Here is a 21,116-nt window from a genome sequence, read left to right as displayed (position 1 = left end):
ACTTCTGCATCAGGCAAGCCCAAATATGTGGTCCATTCACAATGAGGTCACGATGAGTCAGTCAGTCATGCCCAAATATGGGATACCGGGCATGCCCAACTGGGGTCTATAATGTCAGACGGCCTCCAAGTACCAAGTAATCAGTTGGGTAAACATCTGACTTGATATAACAAACCTGGATGCCATGAAAGCCTTTTTAACAGTGAGGATGTTTAGTTTAACTCTTCTCATCCACACCATTTGTAAGAAAGGATTTTACAATCATTAGATCAACCACCTTAGATCGCCATAGTTAGATCAGAGGCTAGGCTGACGCGACCCATTGATTCCCATATAGGAATTGAATTGGGGACCCCCACCCTGACAAGCTCTTGGAATTGTACGAGTTGAGGCATCACATTTAGTTTGACGCGGTTCCACAGATAAATATTGTGAGCTTATAGGCTATTTAAAAAAATATTATATAATTTGACAATTTGGCCAATGTTTGACCAGTTTTTATAGTATAGTTTGTTGATTACTTTTGATGCAGTAATGCTCTTTTTTTACCTTTTTTATTTTAGGTATTAAAATCGTCTTAATTGTCACTTCACTGTCATCTGGGAACCCCCCCAAAAAATCATGTAGGGACCTCCCTGGGGGTCCCGACCCACAGGTTGAGAACCACTGCCCTAGATCAGGGTTCCCCAACAGGCGGCCCGTGGGCCATTTGCGGCCCACAGGAAAAAATATATATATATTTTATTTTTTAATTATCTATATTACTGTTCAAGCAGACTGTAACAAACACATCTGGAAGTAAATTGTTGATTCTGGACTAATTTAGATTTTCAGTATGTACAACTGGCTGCTGTTAATCTGACTGTAACAACCAAATGTTTTAAGTAAATGGTTGGTTCTCAACTTATTTTGTTTCCAGAGTGCATTTTTTCCTTGTGTGACCCTCAACACAGGATTTAAGAATCCCAGGCCTAAAATAACAGTGTCAAACTAGAAAAAGTGCACCTCGGAGCACAGGTCTCCGCCAGGTCAGGTAGGTTATTGTGGCCTCCTGGTGGCGCAATAATAGGCCAAAGTGAAAAGGGTGCCATTTCTTCGTAGGCCTTGCACGGCAATCGGACACTGCATTAATGATTTGAGGCATTATGTTAAAAAAATGTGTTTTGCTAAATTAGGCGCTATAACAGGCCAATGTTAAAAGGGTGGCATTTGCTCCTCGACATAGTGCGAATGTGCGTGCAAAGTTTGACCGAAATCAAATTGTGAGACAATTAGCTAGATTAGAGAAAAAAAAAGAATAAAATATAGCTGCAAGCAGCGATAATACGGGGCCAGGTAATGAAGAGAGAAAAAAGAAAGAAGCAATGATAAGTAATATGCACAATAAGCCATTGAAACATAGAATACTGAACTTGAGAGAAAGAAGACCATGCAATTAACATGAGGATTTTAAACCCTCACTAACCCTAACCTCAGTAAAACAACTTTTAAGCCTATCCTCAAGACACACTGGCCCTCATTTATCAACGCAGCGTATAAACCGGCGTATATTTTTCCATATATTCGGCCGTACACCAACGTCAAAGTCACATTTATCAACGAATCCTACACAGCCGATCCGAGCGGACATTTGGTCCCAGCCTTGATAAATGTCACGGCTGAAACCGAGCGTCATTTAAATAACACGCCCTTAAATATTCTCAAAACGCCCCGATTTTACGACATGAAGACGAACCAGAATACGACCAAAGACATGAAAAGCCAATAAGAAATAGTTTCCCCCGATCGCTTCGCTTCGCCACACACGCCCCTCTCTCTCTCTCACACACACACACACACACACACACACACACACACACACACACACACACACACACACACACACACACACACACACACACACACACACACACACACACACACACACACACACACACACACACACACACACACACACACACACACACACACACACACACACACACTCCGTACCGGTACAATCTAATTGTCACATAGGCTTGTAGCCTACATGAATGACATATTATGATACCAATTACATCGCCATGAGTGGAATACGTTCGTATATTTATTTACCCCATACCGAGCAGTGTGTGTTCAAGTTACACTAAAGCAGTCATGTAGTAGGCTATATTCCCCATGAGACTCGGGCGGTCTGCAGACTGCAGTGATCCCGTGCCGCCCACTATGGATGGGTTTTGGCAACAATCTCACGATACTTGGGTCAAGATACGATTATATTGCGATACGTATCACGATACGTGGGTCGTATCACGATATTGCGATATATTGCGATATATTGCGACATATTGCGATATATTGCGACATATTGCGATATATTGCGATATATACATATATCACAACTACATATTGTTTATATATACACTACATATTGGGTAGCTGCAGATCTGTGATAGGTTATTTGAATGTTTTTCATAAAGCCTGTATCTGAAAAAGCAAAAAAAAAAAAATTCAAATTTCTTTTTTTCAAAAAAAAATCGCGATATCGATACTGGAGTATCGATACAGTATCGCGAAATAAAATATTGCGATATATCGCGAAATCGATAATATTGCCCATCCCTACCGCCCACGTTATAAGAGATTGGAGCGTCAGGTTTATATCCTTAACCCAGCCAGGTTGTAGCCTATATAACTCCCTATGACATAACTCCATACTATAGGACAAGCTACTGTAAGTTTGTAGACCTCACTTTCCATGAAAAGATGGTCGGGAGTCCCGACCGCGGGACTCCCGACGCAAAAGCGCTCGTATATTTTGAAAATAGCAGATCTACAAGCTCACAACGCGTCATGCGACGCTGGCTTGTGAGCTTGTAGATTTGCTATTTTCAATGCAGCCAGATCTACAATCTTATCTGAATGACTGTTAAAGCAGTTTGTTTAAATTACTTTATAAAATGTTATATTTTTACAGGGATTATTTATTAGTGTAGATATACATTTAGGAGTGGATTATGTGTCTAGATGCCTGTCAGACAGTCAGACAATGCTGCTCCGCAGGTCTAGGATGGAATAAACGGGTGCAGCCAACGTCAACAACTGGTCTCGACCAGACGTGAGATCTCAGCGTACGGTAGGATGAAGCCCACGTCAGGATATATTGATAAATGCTGAAAGGTGTGGTGATCTCGTCGTACGCCCATTATTTGGGCTGCACCGCTTTGATAAATGAGGGCCACTATGTGTTATCCGAATAATGCCAAATCATGATCACCTCAATACATTGTCGTGGACAGGGACCGAACCAGCAACCCACGGACTCCAAGACTGCCTTTCTTCTCATTGAGCTAGATATATGGCCTCCCTGATAGTGTCTGTTGATATTTATAAGTATTTCCGTTCATTTTGAACCAGGCCTCTGTGTCCCGAACTACTCTAGATCACTGGTTCACAAACCATTTACCAATAAAGGCATTTTTGTGTCTCCTCAGAACGAAAACTAGTGAAAGTAGCCGATCTACAAGTTCACAAAACGTTGCTATCTGAAAAGTTGTGAGGTTGTAGATCGGCTATTTTCAAAATGAAGTATATCATACATTAAAAGAGAGACAAAACTATAAGCAGGCATGCAAACAGCCCCGAGGTGAAAAAGGTGACAACATGTTGTTTTCTTTCGGGTCAGGTGTCACACAATTGCCCTATTTGGGTTCAAAAAGGTGACTGTAGCTGAAAAGTGACACTTTTGCATGTCTGTATAAGTAATATGCACAATAAGCCATAGAAGACTGAGCTTAAGGTCATGCTTTTTGCAATGCCACCTCTCACCGAGAGAGAGCGAGAGCGAGAGCGAGAGGGAATAGATTGAAGAGAGATGGAAGCAGATTGGACATCTCAACCTATTGCCATTAACAGGAATAGAACCCTCAACCTTCAGATTGACAGGCTGCAACACTACCTATAGTGCTATAGCTATTTGTCCAGGCTGAGGTTGTCTGTTGAAGATAAAAGTGAACCAGTGAAAGCAGCCGATCTACAAGCTCAGAAACACGTTGCTATCTGAAAAGTTTTGAGATTGTAGATCGGCTATTTTCAGAATTAAGTATGTCATACATTGCAAAAACATACCCTCTCAAATAAGCATTTCATGTTATCTTTATCAATTGCACATGTGTTCATTGATACAGTCTTGTTGTTTGCAATGCACTTTAAATGAAGTCTGCACCAAGTGAGGCTTGAACCGTCTAACTTGTTGTTGTGAGACATTCACTTAAGCGGGAAGCCATTGGACCAACAGACCTGATCTAGTGAAAACGGAGGTCAGACAGATGATACCATTTCACGCAAATAGCTGAAAAATCCTGGGTTTAAGTGTTTTTCAAACTGCTCAAAATTGCGGAAAATCTAAGGGCGGAGCTTACTGGTAAAAGTGATTCATGAGTCTGATAGATTGCTTTATCATTTTACAAACACCTTAGGCTCAGATTACACATTTGAATAAACACACACGGACAACTTTGAGATCTCAGTATTTGACTTGCCGGACAAGGAGATGTGCTGACAGAAGTCTAATCACAACTGGCCTGCACACCGACTCACACAAGCATTTATTACAACACAAGACATAAGGGTCGGCCCACAAAGTACTAAAAGTATCACATAGACAGGGCGGTACTCAGAAAGTACCCAAAGTAATAAGTACAAAAAGTAATCCGTATCAGAGTAGTTGAGCTACTTAAACAAGGAGAGAGAAACAGGAGGAGAGACCCTGTTCTGTTGTCCCTCTGAGGAATGACAACACACAGGCTTGAAGTCATAACATGCCTCTTAGTATGAGAGCTTTCACCCCTTCTGCCTCTCACCTCCAGTTTTGCATAGAAATGACTACTCATATATCAATTAAATGATCACATTAACAAAATGAATACACATTAACCCAATTACTTTATGTCAGCATACTAAACTTAAAAATCGGTTCCTACATGAGTCAAGGCACATGTGTAAGCAGGTTTAATGGCTGTCGGCCAAACGAGGCATGACTTTTGCCTGTTTAAAGTTTGCATTTTCAAAAAATTGCTATAGCGCCCCCCTTTGACCAATTGGAGTAAGATTGGTTTCAGTGATATTTGGAATGACCCTGTACATTACTGCAAATTTTCAAAGAAATGTGAGTCTGCATGTATGTGTTAGGGGCAGATGAATAATTGTCATAAAACTGCAATATTCATTGGCTCATTAAAGCTTCATTTTTTCACTTAGAAAAAATCCGCTTGCACCGTTTGGTCGGCATAGGTCCAAAGTTCATGTGTAAAACGTTTCGTGCAGATTGCTCAAAAATCCCAGGAGATAGATTTTAACAGCTTTTCATGTAATTCAAAATGGTGGGAGATCTAAAGGTCAGAGGTCAAAAGTTAGAGTGTGAAAGTTGTTCATCATGAGGAGACTCATATGTGTATTGAAGTTTTATGGCTGTAGGTCAAACAGGGCATGAGTTGTACCTGTTCAAAGTTGGCATTTTCAACTGAGTGCTATAGCGCCACCTTTTGACGAAAGATTGTGAGATTTATTTTTTGATAGTTTTTCATGACCATTATCATATGGCCGAGTTTCATAAAAAGCGTATGCACGGTTCAGCCAGAACTGGCAAAAACGGCAGAAGAAGAAGAAGAAGAAATGGAATAATGCCAATAACAAAACGGGTCCATGCTGGAAGCCTGGCACCGTAAAAACTCAAAATGTGCACTGGCACAATGCCCCTGGCCCTCAGCTTGGTACCCTAGACATAATTTGACCCTTGGGGAAAACTAATAGGGGAACCCTGCCCTAGATGGTTCCGATCTCATTTGGTAAAGTTGAAATAGTGATACTTTACCAAAAAAAAGGTTCAAAAGAACAATGGTAACTAAGAGACTCCATGCATGACTTCATGCATGTGCTGTGATTGAATCAGAAACATCTTTATTGTCACATGACAGGTTTACAGGCGTAAAACAGTGGGTTAAATTAGTTTTTGTGCAAGCTCCATCATTTATTGGTCTACTTTTGAGGAGAAAAATGTCTATGCCATTAAAATGCTATTGGGTCAAGCTGAGGCCCCAACCCTTGTGTCTTTGGGGTGTATGGAGGCCATCGGCCTCAAGTAGAGCAGTCGTAAAAAATTAAATTAAATTCCCCCAGTGCAGACAGAGCTGAAGTTGACAGCTTCCACTAACTTGAAAGGTTCTGAAAAAAAGTCAATCACTGCACGTCTTTAGGGGAAGCTTGGCTTTGCTCTGACAGGTTAAGTAAGGAGCAGTGTGATGGCGAGTGGAGAATCAGAATCAGTTCTATTGTCTATCACAGGTTTACAGATGTAAAGCAGTGGGTGAAATTCTTCTTCTCGTGCATCATTTGTAGTATTCCGTGAGAAGAGAGGACAAAGGTAGAGTGAGGGGGATGAGGGGCGACAGAAATGTAAAGGTCAACGCTATCTGCTAAAGAGGGGGCAGACATAGGCACTATCGCTTTGGATTTTTACGGATCACTAAAAATAGTTCCTATGCTTTCTGTCCCACGGCAAAGGGAGATGTAAAAATCACACCTGTGTGAAGGTAGCGGCGCCTTTGATATATTTTGTCATAGATATGTGTTTCTACTAGAGAAACAATATTAAATCTCTGTAAATTTATTTCAAGGCTTCCAGTGGCACTAAATAGTGCCATTGGAAGCGAATCACCAAATGCATTCCAAGGTAAGTGGCAAAAACTGATCTGTCATAGCTGATAGAGTGGGTACCTAAAAAATAAACTTTGTGTGTGCGTGTGTATAAACGTGGTACCAGAAAGATATGTATGTGTTATGAAATAATCTATACAATTTATAAGCCGTACCCAGAGTGTTTATGTTCCGGACTTTTACAGTTTATATAAACCATCTAATTTTGTAGTCATGATATAATATTGATGTCATGAATAGTTCCCTTGCCTGACCAATCAGAACGTTGACGGGCCTTACTAACAGAGTTACATTCAGATGAACCCCCATACATGAGAAAAAGGGCATCTTGATCCTGTCACTATTCATGACATAGTGATGTCATTAATAGTGACCAATCAGAACGTTGACGGACCTGACCAATCAGAACGTTGACGGACCTGACCAATCAGAACCTTGGCGAACCTGACCAATCAGAACGTTGACGGACCTGACCAATCAGAACCTTGGCGAGCCTGACCAATCAGAACGTTGACGGACCTGACCAATCAGAACCTTGGCGAGCCTGACCAATCAGAACGTTGACGGACCTGACCAATCAGAACCTTGGCGAGCCTGACCAATCAGAACGTTGACGCAAAAGCCAGGTATAGAGGGCTAATATCCGCTCTATACCTAAAGGTATAGAGCGGCTAGCGCCGCTAAAAATACAATAGGCTCACCTACAATGAGAATATGATTACAAAACTGGATCACAATAAAAGAAAATACTTTATTCATTCTTACCTGGAGGTCTTTGATGTTTGGGAACGGAATGCCAATGGTGACAACTGCCCTGGCATTGTCATCGGTGAAATCGAGTCCTTCGCTTACTTTACCCCTGCAGACGGCGATCAACAATGCTCCATCTATCATACACAAAACAAGAAATGACAAAGTCATAATATACCAGCTTGCGGCAGGCTTTTTTTGCCCCAATCTGCAGCACAAAATGTAAAAGTTGTCTTTAAAATAAAATCTCAGCCATTCTAAGAGAGAGAGAGAGAGAGAGAGAGAGAGAGGCGCCTTCATAGAGCAGCGCAAGTTGCCTCCTTAACATTCCATTCAATCAGGTCTTTTGTTTGCACAGCTGAGACCACTAATGGCCCTAAGGCTCGCTGCAAGGGGGGGGGGGCCGTTCAGAGTATGGGAAAGGGGAAAGTATCCCCATTGGCTTAAAGGACAGCCAATCACGCAAATCTGTCAAAAATCTGTCGAATGCAAATCTGTAATGTGTTGAAAGTAGGTCTGTCTCTTCTTAGACCAGCTTTGCAAGCTGGTAAAAAAGAGTCTTGAAACAGCTTTCAGCCCCCAACATGTTGCCACTGTTGGGCAAACTTGCAAATCCATATTTCTTATATTCTTTCAAGGGCTGTCAAAAAATTACACATTTTAATCAGATTAGTAACTTTTATAATGCAGTAACTAGTTACTAATATAAAGTAACTTGCCCAAGACTGATCAAATGTTTCTTACTACTAGGACAGAGGACTGAATTTCCCCAGGGAGGATAAATGTCTATCTAGCTTTCTAGTTCTTATTATCAATAGTATTATCCTTTTATAATGCATTTCCTTTGCACCGTCTTAATGCTTAATATTTTATGTAAAGCACTTTGAATTTCATTGTTGGTGAATGTGCTATACAACTAAACTTGCCTTGCCTCACCAGCAGCATAGCTAAAATATAAAAAAATAAAAAACGGGGAGACAATGCAGACCTATGCTCGTATCTCACCTCTTTCCTGACAGTACTTGATGGCATCATAGTAAATCTGCAGCAGTTCATCAAAGTCTCCCTTTGCCCCGCCACGGGGTTCTGTGATCACAGCCTTCTTCTCCTCCAGCTTTTCCCACAGCCCTGTGTTGGTCCAGCGCTCACGCAGCTTGTCCAGCATCTAGTCAATGTAAAGCAAGCATATTGGAAACATGCACCATGTGATCAGTGCAGTTTGAAATTGCAGTTGTATCTCGATCAGTGCAGTTTGAAATTGCAGTTGTATCTGGAGATCAAACATGGAGACAAATAAATAAAACTGTAAAATAGGCAATCAGTAACTGAATGTAGCTTAGTAAAGGCTCTCAATAAGACCTTGGACAGCCAAATGAAAAATGAGAGCGGGAGTAGATCCAAGAGAACAGCCTCTTAAAAATGTCATACAAAGATGACGGTGACTGTGTGACCGGATTTACAAATCAAAGGCAAGAACTAACTCAGGCCCAGCTTTTGTCATTGGGCAACAGCCTACATTTCAGTCAGACAACTCTGACTTGGATTGAATAAATATATTTATTGAGCATAAATATCTATAAGCATATTTGGCGTCAAGACTGTCTCATTTCATTCATTGCATGAAAATATTACAATAAATGATCCGTACCCCCCTCCCCCCCTTCCTTGTCCTGGGTTGAATGTAGGAATGCATGAGTTGTCTTCTTTGATTTCTCGTTTTTTGTCTTGGTTGAAACTGCATATTATCACTTGGTTTGTTGTCTGTATATATTTATCTTTTTTTTTATCATGTTTGCCATCTATGTTGTGTGTACCAAAACATTTGCAGACCTCTTCTATTATTATTATCACTCACACGTTGTCTTTGTTTCTGCTCAAAATCAATAAAAGAGATTTGTCAAAAAAAGAAATGATCCGTAATTTTGAACAGATCTGTCATTCAATGTTCTGTGGATTGATTCTGCAGTGTAATTGTTAAGTGTGTGTCAATTATATTTGTATCACCACCAGTCAAAGGTTGTGATTTGAAATGCAAGTCTAAGTGTTTGCAAGGGGTTTGCAAAGTGTTACTTCCCCACAATCGCTTTGTGAGTCCTTTGCGAGAGGCCGGAAGCTCATTGACATTGCTGCTACACAAGCATCCATCCATCTGTTCCTGTCCTCGTTTGGCTTAGAAACTCGCCCCTTCATAATAAAAATCACTATTGCTGCACGATTGTTAGTGCAAAAAGTCAGCGATTCTCAGGGGAGGAGCATTGATCTAAAAGCCCTCTTGCCAGCAGAGCTCTACTTGTGTCTGGACCGTGAAGATTTTATCCTTGAATAAGCATGGCTTCACAATCAAAGAGCATTATCACTGGCTTGGAAATGTGTTAAAGGTGCCAAGTAGAAGTTCTTCTCTTGTAGTAAGCAGAAAACTTCTCACAACAGGGTTGCTAGTGTGATGCAGAAGGGCCAAGGCAAGGGGGCTGCTGGGCCTGTGGGAGGGCAGGGGAGAATATTCATAAGGGCCTTGTACCCACGTGTGAACCTGTCCCGTTTACCTGCAGAAAGAACAGCCGAGTCCAACGCTGCGTGAAAACATCAGCACAGTGCTCTGAAAAGAAATTCAGTCTACGAGAGGTATCCACAGCACGGAAAACGAGAACATGTAGATGAGACTACGCTAGAGCGTTGATAGTTTCTTGCATGCCAGCGTGACTGCCCTTACTGTGATGGTGAAATGAAGCATAAGGCATAATTCATCAGGCTGTTGCCTCCTGATGCAAGCGAGGCCCAGGAAGTTCCCCATCAATAAAACATGAGACAGTCGCTAAAGAGTAAGACGCAGCGTTACATGGACAAGTGCCCCCCCTCTTACACACGCCTGCAACTCGGCAAACTGTTTGTCCCGCAATTGCTTCCCAGTTCAAACTTGACCGAGATGTGAATTATTCATGTTATGTACTTTAGGCAGATCTGCCACTAAACAAAACAGCCATTATCTGGCAGGCTGCACTTGGAAAGAAGCTGATTCCACAAGGAGAGAAAGAGGCTGCGGGCAAGTTGCTCTCACTGATAAAATTGATGGGAAAGGGTCAGCGGAGTCAGCGTCTTAGATCTTCCTCCTGCAGCCGACATTATTAATTTCTGCCTGGGAATGGTGGGTAACTTGATAATAACCCCAGCGTAACCTGATAATAAAACGCCAGGGCCCTTAAAAGACAGGGACACATGCACGCACAAAGAGTCCTTGTGCAAACTTGTTTATATTCCCTGAGCTGTAATTTGTAAGGCCTTATGAGAGCAGGGGAGGAGAAACTCAATCCAGTCCCACTCTAGGTTACCCCATGGGTTGCTGGGGGTAATGGTCCCTAATGCTTTTATCTTGCAGACGCTGTGAGTAAACATCACTCTGTGTCTGTCTGAGATGCTGCCATTTAATTACGGGCACATTTTCCGTATCCTTCATCTTGACAGAGTGGAGCCTGCTTCAGAGCCGCTGGAGCCGGGCAGAAGCGGGGTGACGGGCTGGTGGCCTCAGACTGTCGGTCCACGCGCGGCTGGGAAGCTCATGTAAATGTTCAAATTACTTAATCGCTTGACTCTTATCCAATTAATGGGTCATTAGAGGGCAAACCGAGGCGACTGATTGTGATTCTACATTTTCACCTCTAAGAGTATGTGTGCAAAACATCCAATGATCTTATCGACACCAACTGGGTATACAGGAGTCCTCTTTGTGCGTGTGCGAGTGCGTGCGTTTCATGGTGGTGATGGGTGAGCACATGGCCATCATGACTAATTTAGGACCATTCTCTGACAGGCTGGTGTTTCCACAGGCCCCACGCCAGGTTGGCCGACCGCGGTGGGCTGCAGCAGGATGTAAAATGTCAATCTGCACAGTCTGCTTACGCTCAGGTGCACAAACACGACAGAAGCAACCCAAAGGCGCCCTACAATCGGGTCACAACACCACACACATATACACACACACATACAAGAGACAAACTCAAACAAAATCACACACACACTTGTGTTTACATAAAACAGTTAGCACACACAAATGAGAAATGCAAGATAAATTCAACACCGGTGATGACAATCAGGATCCATGAAATGTGAAAAATAAAATAAATAGTGTCTTATTGTGTCAATATATCTTTTTAATATGGGCCTTATTTTAATTATGATAAAACTGGCACCTTTTTGTTGTAGTTTCACAAACTCGTATCACCGCAACGTGCTGTGAAATACAATCATATGGGGAAAAATCTGTTTAAGTATGTACGTTTTAACACAATTCTAATTAATTAAGCAGAAGCAGAGAATACAATTGTCTCAGTAGCAGGCATGCAAACAGCCCCGAGGTGAAAAAGGTGACAACATGGTTTTTTTTCGGGTCAGGTGTCACACAATTGCCCTATTTGGATTCAAAACGGCTATTGTAGCTGAAAAGCTACAAGTTTGCATGTCTGCAGTAGTACAAAAACATATCAAATAGAATATTAATGGAATTTTATATTTGCAATATACAGTATGTACAGCATTAAGGCCCATTTACACCCAACAACATTAATACATATATGGATACTTTTGTCCGCATTTCATTTTGTCCATCTTTGTGCACATTTTCTGAAAGCTTACGATTACAAAGATTACATATACACAAGGTGCAACAGTGCAAAGTATATGAGCTGTATGTACACGTACGTACATACATGTTCAGAACAGGAGTATAAAAGGGCCTTTAGTCTAAACTACAATGAGGTGTAAAAGGGCCTTTAGTCTAAACTACAATACAATGAGGTATAAAAGGCCTTTAGTCTTAACTACAATGAGGTATGATACAGAACAAGCAACTTAAACAAGGTCAGACTGATCGGACAATTTCACAATCAGAGTGAAACTTTGCCAATAAAGCGTTGTAAAACAGGATCCCACAAGACCATTTTCTAGATGGCCTAATCCTACCACTAACACTAAGGCTGACATTGCAAGTGCTTGGGGGCACGGCACTCTGATTTTCAGTGCAATTAGCTTGCCAATCATTTTGTGACCCATCAGAGCAAGGTTCAAGTTGTTGCAGCAGAACACAGTTGCCCAGGCAACACAGCTGGCAATGAGCAGCATTTATCATTCTGGTGCACGACGCACAACAAACTGTAAATAATTCATTGTCATTTATGGGCACAGTAGGTGCAATGCTCGGCTCCTGGCAGAGTGGGCCAGATCTCTTCGTCTACCGCGACAGGGTGGTAAGACTAACAGCGAGAGCCACTGGACTGCAAACCACTCTCGCACTTCTTCTTCCGCCCCGCCATCTCTCCATCGTTCACTCCTGTGCATCTGGCTTCTCTTTATCTCGTTCCCTCTGTCCCTGGTGTCAGGGAGCTGTGTGGCGACACGTCGCAGCTCCACTAGTGCCTGCTGAATTATGGAGGGGGTTCTGAGGCAAGTGGCATTAAAGAAACATGCGGCCAGGCACCTCAGTTCGCTGGTGGCGAGGGGAAACGTGTTGTGGCGCTGTAAATTATTTAGCCTCCAAATATCACAGCGACCATCACGCCAACGTGTGGAGGAGAGTGGAGCCCGGAGCCACCTGGCACCTCCAGCCTGCCGCTCCCTCCCCACTGTAACTCTGCTCCACACTGGTGGTGTCAAAGTAACACCGCAAGCTGCTCACACGAGCTGACAGTGGCTGGAACGCCTGCTTGTTCTCATCTGTTCAAGCCGTCAAGTGGCAAGAAATTAATTTAGTCCATAGGACAACCTAACACTCAGATTCCGTAAAACAAGACGCTTAAGTGTCACCTCACAAACCTCATTCGGACTAGTTCTTTGCAGTGCTCAGAGAAAGGTCGAGGAATACAACATTCAGTGGTTATGTCCAAAGACTAGGGCAACAGGGGTCACTTTTGATGTGTAAAAGAATGTCTTCTGGAAAGTCTGACACTGTAAGACTCCTCTACAAACCTCCAGCTTAGCGAGACATACCACAGCGGCAGTAACCTTGAAGTTTCCACTGTAAAAGCTCATATAAAACATCATCTTAGCTCTAACAATCAGGACGGACATGCTACACTGGGCAGAGAAACTAATATGTACAGAGACAGACGCACGCATACATACACCGACCAGAATAACTATACTTCTGAAGACTTTCTATTGAGTACATACACTCCATAAGCCTATCCGTAATACCTAATATTAAACCTTAGCCTAACACTAATTTCCAACACTAAACCTAAGATTGCCCTCTGAAAAGTGAGGACCAGCCAAATGTCCTCACTTCAACATTGGGAGGACATTAATGAACCCTCATAAGTCTCCTTTATTCCAAGCCAGCAGGGAAACATGCATGCACACCCATCCACAAAAACACAGCGGTGCTTCTCCAACAGGGCACTCCTGATACCCAGCGAGATACCAAGGACAGCATGTGTTGGTTTGTGCACTCACCCTGCAGTCCACTTTGACTTTGATATGACATACACCCCCCCCACCCCCCTCAACCCGAGCCCCAGGCGCCAGTGGCGGGTGCGTCTTCACACAGACAGCGAGGCGACATCACCCCTAATGGCCCTTATCTTAATCTCCTTTAAAAGCATCTTGTATTTCCCCCAGATCTTTTCACCTCTCTTACCACCCCACCATTCTTTTTTTTCATAATAACCCATCAGTCCCCTCCTGCGGTGTGTTTGGTCCCTTCCTCTCGTGGCTGGGACCAGACGGCGATGGCTGCTGTGGTTTTAATGGGCATTAACTGGGGGGCTGTTGAGGCTGAAGTGCTACAAAACCACAGCACCAGTGGGGGCTCTCTCAGGGAAAGTGTGTGTATGTGTGTGTGTCAGTGCACATAATCATGTTTGTGGCCACACTTTGTTGGTCTGAAGATTTACAATGGAAACTTATTCAGCTATGTGCAAAAGCCAAACGTGCAGCATGTTGGTGTTTATGTACTTGAAGGTACTGTATACAGTAGTATACAGTGCAGACATGTCTGACAGGAGTGTGCATGTTTATATGCAGAAAGTGTGTGTGTGTGTGTGTGTGTGTGTGTGTGTGTGTGTGTGTGTGTGTGTGTGTGTGTGTGTGTGTGTGTGTGTGTGTGTGTGTGTGTGACTGTCTGAGGCCAGCAGACACAGCCTGGAGGAACACCACTCTGACCCTGTCGGCCTACTGTTTCTCTGGCAGCGTATATGGGAGCTGATAGTAATCACCCAGACACACTGAAGAGGGACGTCTGGAGCTGACCCTTCCTGACACGCACACACGCATGCACACACACACCAGAAATATCACAGGGCAGACGGGACTCAGTGGCTCCAACAAGGCCTCCATGGGCTCCAATTAATACCCTAGTCCCTCATATCCCTTCATCTCCTCATCTTTAAGAGCTGACTGCAGATTAAATATTAATGCATCGCCATAGAGAGACAGAGAGAGAGAGAGATAGACTCCTACATGGCCATCAATAATAAAAAAATAAAAACGCATCCCACTGCACACTGTTCGTTTACCGGCGTCAGAGGCTGACAAAATGAAGGGCAAAAATGAGAAAAAGCGTTGTCCCGAAGATTAGTGTTTCAGCTTCCCTTAAAGAAGTGCAACTGGATATCAGACAAAGGAAGCCTGCATGAAAAATCCAACAAATACAATGGAGAGGACTTAATAAAATGCTGTTAAGGTGAAAAACAGAACGCTGAATGCTAAGAAAATCACACAAAATTAACATATTAGACTTGGTCTCAGTCATTTGGATGAAACATTTGACATTTAATGACCTGCTTTAAAAAAAAAAGGCACTGATCCATGTTAGTAGGTTCTCATCATCGACACTTTTTAAACTGGTTCAATGTCATTATAGCTCCGAACTCAAGAGAATGCCTCACGCCTCACGGCAAACACGGACACAGAGTTAATGATATGTGAAAACCAGCTGGCCATCAAGACAGCTGATGTGACAACTGAGCTAGAGTGGAAATTAATTATTCATCGGCAAAAATGCATAACAAACAAAGGACGACAAAGTGTCTATCAGAGGGCCCTTAGAAGTGCCCTCATTAGCTGAAAGAGGATACAGTCAATCATGAGACAATGGCAACATCTTGGGATTCTCAAGTAGGCCTATCATTTGGTAATGACCTGCTTTAACAATATGACATCACCCACAGCTCGTTATTAGTGATGGGGTGTGTTGGAATCCATCCTTTGGTCTTGCCCAGTAAGCAGAATGGACAAAAGCTGTCATAGATATTAAATGATGTCTTCACACAATGGTACTTTTGGCCTCATCATTAAAGTGTGGTCTCTTACACCTCCTTGTGGCACAAAATGGAAGTGAATGTTCTAAACGGCAACACAATGCAGTACTGTGTCATTGTCCACCAGCTTAAATTAAGTTTAATTGATATGGGAACATAAGGACATTGTTTTATAACTTAATGACACGCAGAACAAGAGGCTAATTTTCATTAATACTGAGTGTGTGTATAACTAAACTGTGTCCAGACACACTCATCAGGATGAAACCCTCAATTGCAATGATATTGCATTGAATTTGTATGTCTACAGAATAATCTGCGTATGCATGGAACAGACTCTGAGATCATAAACCGCCCTGAAGCAGAGCCTAAAGCCACATTGAATGACATGCTGATATAGTGAACACCTAAATGCTACTACAGGAGGAGGCTGGGGAGGTGGAGGGAGCTTGATCATGGACGAGCTGTCGAAGTGGTAGCAGCGAGAGATGTTGAGCATGTAATAGTGAAAGTCACTCTGCTTAAACAGACTGCGCAGTTTGAGCCATTAGGATCGTGGCCGTATGTGATTGGACCGAGTGTGGACCGGCTTGACTTCTGTGCCTACCTGAACTAACGCAATGCTCCATACCTAAATCTACAGAGTAAACGTAGAAACCATGAAACAAATACTGAAAAAGTGCATGTTTTAAAATACACATAAATGCACCAAAAATTATACTAACCCATCTAGACCTGGAAGGTATACGTTGTTATACCTTTCAAGCCGGGAATGGCTCTCTGTCACATTACAGACAGACAGACAGATATAGCAACATCATTTTATTTTATTTGAGGCGTTAAGGATTTAGAAGGCGTTTTTAGAATTGGCCTCAGGTCTAAATGGTCTAGACAGAAAGTGCATGTGCAATACATTTGTAAATATGTAATTCTAGGGTCCATAATTTTGTTAATTTTCTAAAATATAATTGTTTCAAACTATGTATATTAAGCTTATCAAATGCTCTTATTTTTTTAACCCATTAGACCAAAATGCCTACTTGCATACAAAATATCTTAAAATTGATTTGGCAGATTGCCACAAAACTCACAAACACAAACCCTTAGACCAAAATGTCCAATTCCAAACATGGCATTTCCTCCAACACCACCCTTCAGCCAATTTCAAGTTGGGCGTAAGGAGCAGCAGGCACTGTAGGGGCTGTTACATTCTAGTTTTAGTAATGAACCATGTCTACTCTTCTCAGGAGGTTAATTCGGTTACCTTGTATGAAGGAAGGAAGCAGAGCACACCCTTGGCCACAGACTGGCAGATGTGCAGCAGCAGGCCACCCACTTCGTCCTGGAAGGCGAAGGTCTCAGTATGCTGGAAGGTGGCACACAGCTTCCTGCCCTGGGGACCTTCACCCACAGTGCCCACCCACACCTGGGGAAGGGGGAAATTGAAACTTTGTGTGAAGCAATTTGTAAGCTATGTTTTGGAAGCATGCTATAACGTGGTTTTGTTTAGTTTTTTGCTTTTCTGAGACAGGAAAATGTTAAGACAGAAGGGGAAAAGACAGGGTTATGTGGTATCCGGTCAGGTACCAGCACGCCCAGTTATCATCATTATTATGACAAACAGTATGAAGAACCGCAAATTGCATAACCGTGTCTGCAACTTAGAATTCTAGCAACCTGCAGGAGGACTAGGAGGTATAGATGTACAGGTGGGTTTAAATAATGCATCATCAATAATTACAAATACTTTAAGAACATATGAACATTTGCTTTTGCATCTTAAAAGGGTACATGGCATGTCATTTTGTCTCTGTGCTATGTCTATGTCACTGGAAAATATCTGTGTAGCGTCAAGCTATTTCTGTGCCAACTCATTATGTTTGAGTTAAGATCTCTGCCCAGCCATGTTTTCCATCAAACCGCATATACGATTCCCTGACTCTTCCACGATGAAAAGCACACACTTCGACGAGCTAATAATGTTCTTTGTCTTTCTATCCATCTCCTATGTACAATGTGATATTGTAGAAATGCACAGCACACAGCTTTATTTTGTCACATGAACGCTTTATAACCAAATTCAACCAACATAGGTTGTGTAACGTTTGGTCTCTGTTAAAACCAAAGTGAGGGAGGGAAAACAAGTGTAGATTTTACAAAATGATCAATATACCTCCAGTTTATTTCATGCCTCGGGCAAAAAACAACAAAGTTCAGCCATTTGAAGCTCCGCCTACTGACCTGGGACTTGCCGATGACATGGCTGGCCTCCAGCTGGATGGAGAATTTGACCCCTAATTCTGAGGCGAAGGAGCCCATGGGAGACAGCGTGCCTGAGGTTAGGACGATGGTACGTACCGATTTACCCAGGTCAGAGAAGGCCTGTGAGAGAGATGTACAGTATGTACACAAAAACAAAACAAGCAAGCCTTTAAAATGCTACAGTCCATTAGACCACAATGGAAAGCATTTAGAACACAAAGCACTGTAGTGGCCAAGTGTGATTTAGTGTACTTGCTCAGAGTGGTGAGCTATGCTACTGCACAGAAGAACACCCGATTCCTAAATCAAGTAATTAATGAGACAACTCTACTTTTAAGACAATGATTTGAACATTCTGCGGTTTACTGTAGCATGACATCATATTTACAGATTAACAGTTACATCAGCTATTTTCACAAATAAGTATAAATCAGACATGAGTCTCCACTATGACCATGTTTAAGTAGTGGCTGTGACGTCAGAAGTTACGTACGTAATTTATGTTGGCAAACAATTCTACCCTGAGAGCATTTTCAAAAAGTTGCACATTTGGAAAAAGGCTGCGTTTTCACAAAATTGTCTCTGTGTTCACACAACCTAAAAAATCAAAATAAGGGCATTATGGGGACAGAGACTGATGGAGCCTGCATGTGACTATGCGCCTAATCTCTCAAGAACCATAGCTGCGCTTGGATCTGTCGGGAGCGGTGTTGACAACCCATGCACATTGGCTACAAGTGGGCGTGCCTTCAGATCAGGAAGCAGGCCGCGCTTTACCCAATCGAATGTAGTGGGCGGGATTTACATGTGTGCGGCTCGCTTCCCAATGGAAACCAACCGAAACTCATTTAACAATAGCGTCCTCGTAGCCGACAAAACCACAGAAAGTTAGTAACATTTTAACTTGCTCTTTCATCATAGAAACAAGTGGGCTTGTAACCAAAACGATCCATGTTCTTTGGGAGAAATGGTGTTAGTGTTCCGTGGAGAAATATTTTTAGTGGGAATGAAAACATAGGCGCACCACTGGAAGTGGAGGGCTGAGGGCAGACCAAAACCCTGGTTTCCCGTGAGCATGGGTCCTCCGTACAGCTCCGCCCAGAGTCAAATGGAAAAGTGAAAAACAGCAGAGGACGCTGTTTTTCCTTTTTATTTGACGATGGGATCCCAGATTGCTATGTGCCAGACATAAGCTCTCACCACGGCAGGGTTGAGGCACCAGAAGCTGAGGGTGTGAACCTGCGCCTTGACGCGGGTGTTCTGCTGCCGCCGCCTCTGGCGTGGCCGGGCGAAGAAGCCATGTTGATCGGGGACATCTGGCTGGACCTGATTGGTCCACGTATAGCTCTGCTGTAGGGCCACACGGTAGTCCTCAGCAAACCTAAACACACACAAAGACAGTTTGAATCCATCCATATTACAGAGGTCCAATATATGATGTCACACACACATTTGAATTCACCTAATAGGATTCAGCATCAGATTCAAATATTACAAAATTCACCCCCACACACACACACACACACACACACACACACACACACACACACACACACAGGACTACATAAGTTACTCTTAAGATTCATTTCCTGCTGTACTTACGTTCTTTTTATTATTGTTATTATAAAACGTATTTAAATGAATTAAACGTGTACAGCTAATTTGGCTTATTGTGGCCAGCCTAAAAGGAATATACAGTACGATTTAAATCATGTATTGAAATTGTAAAATCAGCTTGTTCCATTGTCAAGCCAAAGAGGTAATAATATTTGAGGTGGCACCTTCAACAAAGTATTCTGCTGTTGGCACTTCAATACCTTATCTTTTAACTGCACAAGTTTAACATACAGTACATTCAAGGAAAACTAGGCAGCCTTGAACTCTGACCTGCAGTTCTCCCTGTAGAGGTAGTCCAACACCATGAAGAGACTTTTGAGGACAGTGGAAGTGTTTGAACTGATGGTTGGAACCTGCATCATCTCCTCTCTACCATTAATCACCTTACGTTCCTCTTTCTCCAACACTGCTGCTAAATGTTTCTATGAGAGAGAGAGAGAGGAGCGAGAGAGAGAGAGTGCTTTGTTCAGCACTAGCTACTGCATAATGTTGTACGAGTTTTACAGAGGACAGATGATATAACTAATGTATTGAGGAAAAGCTTTTTGTCAGGATGTGGCAACAAGGAAATTAGTCAGGTGAGTCCTTTTACCTGCAGCATGGCAAATGTAGCAGCGGTGATGCCCATGCCATGGAATATACCCAGGACATCCTTACCGGTCCACACTTTACAGGATGTCTCATAGCCCCGTTCCAAAAGCAGGCCTTGGCTCTCCTGGATCCAGCTATGGACAATACCCCCAAAAACGATATTTAGACTTTTGGAACGAATTTGATATTATATTTAAAAACAAATCTTAACACATTCCCTAACATTGACGGAGATCTCCGTCATTTAAAATCCACCCGTTTACCGCCATTGACGGAGATCTCCGTCATTTTTGAAAAACGTCCAGAACCCAAGATAACGTCATCCGAAGATTTACTGGTCCATTTACTCCCTGGTTAACTTATTACGTTTTTTTTTTTTTTCTAAAATTTTATCCCACGATTTTGTAACCCCTATTTTTTCACCCAGTGCCAATGCCTAAGCGTGTAATCCTGGGCACTAGTACCTTCCCTCTGCCAACCTAGGGAGGCCAGGGCCGAGCTCATGCCTCCTTCAATGCACGAGAGCCAACTGACCTTCTTATCACCTGACAGGGGGGAGTTTCCCTGGTTGGACGTAGCGCGTGGAAGGAACACGTTATTCCAACCAGTTCCCTTCCCCTCCATCAGGCGCCCCGCCTGGCCAGGGGGAGCAGTATAGTGACCAGGATTACTGCATGTTTTTTGTGAGGGTACCTACCCTAGGAGACACGGGGAGAACATGCAAACTCCACACAGAAAGGGCCTTTCGCCAACCCCACCTAGGGTGTGGGCACTGATGACGCGGAGGACAGAACACGCCCCCAGCGCCCACAGTGTCCCCTGCGGGAATCAAACCCAGGACCTTCTACCGACCGACTGCGCCACCGTGCCCCCAACTTATTACTTTATAATCCTGTATCTCGGCTCCTGTGTACTTATTTTTTTTTATTATACATTTTCGAAACATGCTATTTTCAA

The 21,116-nt window shown here is 42.8% G+C and overlaps 1 protein-coding gene across 2 annotated transcripts in view; it reads right to left on the bottom strand.

Moving 5' to 3' along the window:
• brip1 (BRCA1 interacting helicase 1) overlaps window positions 1-21,116 on the bottom strand; it is a 47,818-nt gene that overhangs the window by 11,989 nt on the left and 14,713 nt on the right. For both annotated transcript variants that reach the window (XM_084064084.1, XM_084064083.1), the window contains exons 10-16: window positions 20,161-20,293; window positions 19,839-19,990; window positions 19,152-19,332; window positions 17,931-18,071; window positions 16,954-17,115; window positions 8,449-8,608; window positions 7,459-7,580 (exon numbers count right to left, since the gene is read on the bottom strand). In XM_084064084.1, the coding sequence (XP_083920210.1) occupies window positions 7,459-7,580; window positions 8,449-8,608; window positions 16,954-17,115; window positions 17,931-18,071; window positions 19,152-19,332; window positions 19,839-19,990; window positions 20,161-20,293 (1,051 nt within the window). The remainder of the gene's footprint in view (window positions 1-7,458; window positions 7,581-8,448; window positions 8,609-16,953; window positions 17,116-17,930; window positions 18,072-19,151; window positions 19,333-19,838; window positions 19,991-20,160; window positions 20,294-21,116) is intronic.

The sequence above is a fragment of the Gymnoscopelus microlampas genome, assembly GCF_963454915.1.
Source record: "Gymnoscopelus microlampas genome assembly, chromosome: 8".
Classification (NCBI taxonomy): domain Eukaryota; kingdom Metazoa; phylum Chordata; class Actinopteri; order Myctophiformes; family Myctophidae; genus Gymnoscopelus; species Gymnoscopelus microlampas.
This window is presented reverse-complemented; position numbering and strand designations above follow the sequence as displayed.